The following is a 6,816-nucleotide window of genomic DNA, read 5'->3' on the forward strand; positions in this document are numbered from 1 at the left end:
AGATATCCAATATGTTATGAGGCGATCGGGACTTTGGGAATCAATCAGTTAAGAGAAGTGAGATGGATGTAGCAACTCATGCAGAGTAACAACAACACAATTATATTTTATACTGTTGATGATGAAATCCCCAAATTCTTTGCAATTTTATGTTGAGGAACATTATTATTAAATTGATGCACTATTTGCTCACGTAGTGCTTCATGAGTGGTGAAAGATGCTCTTTTAATTGGCAATCATGTTACTTCAGTTAATCAGTATTTTTCTTCAATTATTTTTTAGCATTACACAACTTTTCCCGTCATTTGTGCCCAACTTTTTGAAACATGTTACTGTCATCAAATTCAAAAACATGTTTTTTATAAAACAATACATCTGTTTTAATTTTCTCAGTATCAACATTGATGTGTTATCTTTAGTTTATTTTAATTACATGGGTTTATATGATTTGCAAATCAATGTATTCTGTTTATATTTATATTTTACACAGCGTGCCACTTTTTGTGGAAACAGCGTTGTAATATATTGATCAGCTATATAATAATAAACATTATTTGTACAGCACATTTCATACAAATAATGCAGTTCAATGTGCTTTACAGGAGAAGGCAAAAGCAAAAATATAATAGGATAATATAGCAATGTAATACAACAAATTAACATTCTGGTTGATTATGATTTGTAAAATGGATGGGAAAAGAGTTCATGTGGATGAACGAATCATCAAGTTTTAATGTTGTTTTTGTCACGCTGATGGAAAGTTTAATGAGATCCTTTGAGGATAAAGATATCTCATAAAAACTTCCCTCACTTTCTCATTTCCACAGATGATCAAGCAGTCAAGGTAATGATAAGGTCAGATATCTGGAAATCAATAAGACAATTTAATGTAATTCTTTTGAGGCAGTCTTAACATCTACACTCGTTTTCTTATTTTGATTCATATACTTTTGTTGTTACCATTTCAATCATAATTATTGAATTACTAACAATATTGAAATGAATGATGAATTAAATGTGACATACATAACTCTTGGTGGGTATGTAGAAGTGGGCAAATACAGATATCTTTATTTTTTAATTATGTGTGCATTGTATGTTTTAATAATTTTCAGTAATTCTATCATTGTGTACCTGATCTGGGCTCACCAAAACCTCCATGAGCCGATGTACATTTTCATTGCAGCTTTGTCAGTAAACTCTATTCTGTTCAGCACTAATATCTACCCGAAGCTGTTGGTTGACTTGTTATCTGAAAAACAGATCATATCTTATCAAGCGTGTCTTTTTCAGTATTTTATGTTTTATACTTTAGGTGGTTCAGATTTCTTACTGTTGGTAGCCATGGCCTTTGATAGATATGTTTCTATATGTAAACCTCTGCAATATCCAACTATCATGAGAAAAACAACTGTTAATACATTACTACTGTTAGCTTGGTTTCTGCCTGCCATGCAGATTGCAGTGCCAACTGGATTAAGTGCTGACAAAAAACTCTGTGACTTCACTTTGAAAGGGATTTTTTGCAACAATTCATTCTTTAAACTTCACTGTTTCATGTCAAAAGCAATATATGTATATGGTTTGGTTGTATTGCTAAATCTTGGACTTCTCCCTGTGCTTTTCATACTTTTTACTTACACAAAGATCATTATAATATCCTACCGCAGCGGTAGAGATGTCAGGAAAAAAGCTGCAGAGACCTGTTTACCTCACCTGTTGGTTTTAATCTGCTTCTTCTGTTTGATTATATATGATGTCAGTATAGCTCGAATAGAATTTGATTTTCCAAAAAGTGTGCGTTTAATAATGACTTTACAAGTGGTTCTGTATAATCCTCTTTTTAATCCAATTATATATGGTCTAAAAATGAAGGAAATCTCTAAACACCTCAAAAAGCTTTTCCGTCGTGTCAAACTAAGTTAAATAAGAATGATTTATTCTGTGCTAGTTACACAGAGATGTGATTTACTTGGAGGAAATGTGGGATATTTGTTTTATTGAATGATACAGATGAAATACTATCTTTAGCTTAATTAATATAAGGATTAATTTGCCACGTCGATTCTCCATAATGATTTGTGCCACAAAGTTTTGCTTGATCTGTTACTTGTGATCATATTCAGTGGTACAATAATAATGAAGTTTACAATAGTTTTAGCAGGTGTCAACATTTTAAATACAGAATATGTCATCAGTATAAGGTGCACCATCTTTGATACGTAATATTAAAAATCTAAATCACTTTGAATGAGAGCATACAAATGTATATTAATCATTTTGTTGTACTGAAGTTCTTATATTTGTAATATGTGCATTTTAAGTTTTTTAAAGATGAGTGTTTGTTTATCAGTGTGTGGTCACTTGGACTGTAACTTCTAACATTTCATAATAAGTTTTGTTGTAAGTTTTAGTAAGAAAAAAACAATAAAATAAAATTCAAAGCAAATAAACCAATAATGTTGTTGTGTTAAAATGATCTGTTTATTTTGCATGAACAGTTAACTGTCATAAGCTGATCTTTGTCTCCAGCACATACACATAATAGAATAAACACATAGTATGAGGCAGTACAACCCATGTCTAACAGGGCAACCAGCTTTCAGAGAAAACACAGTTCAACCGCCTTTTTCTGCATCACTCAGGACTTGGAACAGATCAGGGGCCTCATTTCTAAACGTTGCGTACGCACACAACAGGGCCTGAAAAAGGCGTACGACACTCCCCACGCAAAAGTCGGGATTTATAAAAACAAACTTGATGGTAAATAGTGCACACCTGTAAACAAACTCTGACCACCGGGGAAAATTATCAACACAGACGGTGAGGTGGTGAATTGAAGCCAGATTGTAGAAATGAAACGTGACAGACAACTTGATACGTATAACGAAGCCTCTCACACATTTAATTTCACTTCATATCACATCTTATTTGGACATGGGTCCATTTTATCATTATCATTCTAACCAGCAGGCTCATTTTTGCTCGTGACCTATAAATATTCCATAAACTAATCTGAACTGTACATGATAAAAGCAAATCTATATCTCAGATTGAATTGTGCTCATTATATCAGACGTGCTGTCACTCCACCACATTCATTTTCACCGCATTTACATTGTAAACTATCATCATCCTTTGTAAAAATCCAAGATAACATCAAACAGCATTAGGTTAAAGAACTGTAGAACAGAGGGTCAGTCTTTAATGATTTTTTTCTCATATTGTGCACTGATACACACTGCTCAAAAAAATAAAGAGACTGTAACTTTTCCACTTTTCTGGTGGCTCTTCTACTTTTTTCCAGCTTTGTAACGGAGAGCTACGCACAGCGGATTGGGGCCATTGTTTACTCTCGTGATCAGCTGATCGCGCTGGGTAGGCCTCGACTGCTGCTGCCCGGAGCGAGGCCTGAAATCCCGGACGAACTTCGGAGAAGACGTTGCAGAGCTGGAGCTAAGCTGAAGGCAAAGAGGAGGAGATATAAACCATCGGTACCGGAGATCTTAATGGGGAACGTGAGGTTGTTGGCCAACAAGACGGACGAGCTCGGCGCGCTGGTAAAGACCCAGAGAGAGTACCGGGAGTGCAGCATCATGTGTTTCACCGAGACATGGCTGCACTCACATCTCCCGGACCACAGCGCGGCCGTACCCGGCTTCAGGACTGTTCGGGCGGACAGAGACGTTGTTCGGAGCGGCAAGAAGAAAGGTGGAGGGATTGTAGTCTATGTGAACGAGAGGTGGTGCAATCCCGACCACGTGTGTGTGAAGGAACGTTTCTGTAGCCCGGACATTGAACTGCTAGCCGTGGGGATGCGCCCATATTATTTGCAGAGTGAGTTCTCGTCCACCATCGTTATCATTGTGTACATTCCTCCATCAGCTGACGTAGAGTCAGCAGTAGACACCATCTACTCCACTGTGTCTAAACTTCAGACTCAGCATCCCGGTGCATTTTTGGCAGTTACTGGAGACTTTAACCAGTCTGGATAAAGTACTGCCAACTTTGCACCAGTATGTTAACTGCCCCACAAGGAACAATAAAACTCTGGACCTACTGTATGCTAATGCCATGGATGCATACAGTACTACTGCCCTTCCCCCCCTTGGTAGATCAGACCACAACCTGGTCCTGCTGACTCCCAAGTATGTTCCCCTGGTGCAGAGGCAGCCTGTGACCACCAGGACTGTGAGGAGGTGGACACAGGAGGCTAAAGACGCCCTGCAGGTCTGCTTTGAGTCCACGGACTGGGATGTGCTGTGTGGACCACATGGGGAGGACATCAACAGCAGGACGGACTGTATCACAGAATACATTAAATTCTGTGAACACACCACCGTACCATCCCGGACTGTACACTGCTTCCCCAACAATAAACCGTGGATCACCAGTGACCTGAAGGTGCTTCTTAATAAGAAGAAAGCAGCCTTCAGGTCTGGGGACAGGGAGGAGCTCAGGAGAGTGCAGCGCCACCTGAAGGAGAAGCTCAGGGAGTGCAAGGACTCCTACAGGAGGAAGCTGGAGGCCAAACTCCAGCAGAACAATGTGAGGGAGGTGTGTGTATGAAGGAGATTACTGGGTTGAAGGGGAGAGAGAGAGGGAGAGAGAGACAACCAGGGGGAACCTGGAGGAACAACCAGGGGGAACAGAGGAACAACCAGGGGGAACCTGGAGAGGAACAATGAGCTAAATTGTTTCTTCAACAGGTTTAGTTCACCACCCTCATCTGTCTCCTCCACACCTCACACCTCCCAAACACCTCTGCTGCCTCTCCCCCTCCCCCCTCTGCGCCCCCTGGTGAACTGCACAGAGCCCTCAATGTCAAAGGGCTCTTCCTCCATCGACACCTCTCCCCTCCCCTCCACACACACACACACACACACACACACACACACACACACACACACACACACACACACACACACACACACACACACACACACACACACACACACACACACACTCACCCCCCTCTCTGTGACGACTGGCCAGGTTAGGAAACAGCTGGAGAGACTCCACCAGCGCAAGGCTGCAGGACCTGACGGCATCAGTCCTGGGGTCCTGAAGACCTGACGGCATCAGCCCCGGGGTCCTGAAGACCTGCGCCGTCCAGCTGGCTGAGGTCCTACAACACCTCTTCAACCTGAGCCTGAAGCAGGAGGAGGTCCCGGTGCTGTGGAAGACGTCCTGCCTGGTTCCAGTCCCCAAGAAGACGACTCCATCTGGCCTCAACGACTACCGACCGGTTGCCCTCACATCTCATGTGATGAAGGTGCTGGAGAGGCTGGTCTTGGCCCACCTCAGGCCGATGGTGAAATCTTCTCTGGACCCTCTGCAATTTGTGTACCAGCTTCATGTGGGAGTGGACGACGCCATCATCTACCTGCTGCAACGAGCTCAGTCTCACCTGGATGGAACCGGTGACTCTGTGAGAATCACTTTCTTTGATTTCTCCAGTGCATTCAACACCATCCAACCACTGCTACTGAGTGAGAAGCTGCGGGTGGTGGGGGTGGACGCGTCCACCGTCTCCTGGATCAATGACTACCTGACAGGCAGACCACAGTTTGTCCGTCTGGGCAGTGTGCTGTCTGATACGGTGGTCAGTGGTACTGGAGCTCCTCAGGGAACTGTTCTGTCTCCCTTTCTGTTCACCTTATACACCACTGACTTCCAGTACAACTCAGAGTCAAGACATCTGCAGAAGTTCTCTGATGACTCTGCAGTGGTAGGGTGTATAAGGGATGGACGGGAGGATGAGTACAGGGCAGTAGTGGAGGACTTTGTGGAGTGGGCGGGAAGAAATCACCTGCTCCTGAACGTGGCCAAGACCAGAGAGATGGTGGTCGACTTCAGGATGAAGACGACGGCTCCACAACCGCTGAGAGTTCTGGGAGAGGAGGTGGACATGGTGGAGGAGTACAAGTACCTGGTGTCTCCATCGACAACAGACTGAACTGGAAGACCAACATCAATGCTGTCTACAAGAAGGGGATGAGTCGACTCTTTTTCTTGAGGAAACTTCGATCCTTCAATGTGTGCAGCAAGATGTTGGAGATGTTCTACCATCTGTTGTGGCCAGTGAACTGTACTTCACTGTGGTCTGCTGGGGGAGCAGCATTGGAGCCGGAGACACCAACAGACTTAACAAACTGGTTAAGAAGGCCGGCTCCATCATCGGCTACAAACTGGACAGTCTGGAAAAGGTGGTGGAGAGGAGGACGCTGAACAAACTATTGTCCATCTTGGATAATCCTGTCCACCCTCTCCACCACCTGCTGCAGGGACAGCGGAGCACTTTCTCCAAAAGGTTCCTCCAGCTCTGCTGTCACAAGGACAGATACAGGAGATCATTCCTGCCCACTGCAATAAGACTTTACAATAACTCACCTCTGGCAAAATCCATCACAGTACAATAATACTGTTGACTGTGTTTCTTGGTTTGTTTGTATATGATATGTATAGATATATAATGTACTGTATATACTGTGCATTTAATATTTTATATTTTTTACTGCTATTTACTGCTATTTTATTGCTTTTCTATTGTTAGATTCTATTCCATTATTTTATTCTATTATTTCTATATCTTATTGCTTCTGTATGCTGCTGTAACGAAAAAAAATTCCCCTCGGGGATTAATAAAGTAAATACCTACCTACCTACCTATCTTTACTTGAGAATGTAAAAACAAAAATTTAATAGGATAATATAGCAATGTAATGCAACAAATTAACATTCTGGTTGATTATGATTTGTAAAATGGATGGGAAAAGAGTTCATGTGGATGAACGAATCATCAAGTTTTAATGT

At 42.1% G+C, this 6,816-nt stretch overlaps 1 protein-coding gene across 1 annotated transcript; it reads left to right on the top strand.

Moving 5' to 3' along the window:
• Positions 1-999: 999 nt before the first annotated feature.
• LOC138615177 (olfactory receptor 4A15-like) lies at positions 1,000-1,926 on the top strand. Its single transcript, XM_069688802.1, has one exon. It carries the CDS (start codon positions 1,000-1,002, stop codon positions 1,924-1,926), a length of 927 nt encoding a protein of 308 aa, XP_069544903.1.
• The last annotated feature ends 4,890 nt before the right edge of the window (positions 1,927-6,816 follow it).

The sequence above is a fragment of the Brachyistius frenatus genome, unplaced genomic scaffold (assembly GCF_029030835.1).
Source record: "Brachyistius frenatus isolate BFR_SWC_R1_liver_20210118 unplaced genomic scaffold, ASM2903083v1 Contig_750, whole genome shotgun sequence".
Taxonomy (NCBI): Eukaryota; Metazoa; Chordata; class Actinopteri; family Embiotocidae; genus Brachyistius; species Brachyistius frenatus.

Bases quoted from the DNA above. Each gene is read 5' to 3' on its own strand.
- LOC138615177 (XM_069688802.1), top strand. From the start codon at position 1,000: ATGAATGATGAATTAAATGTGACATACATAACTCTTGGTGGGTATGTA.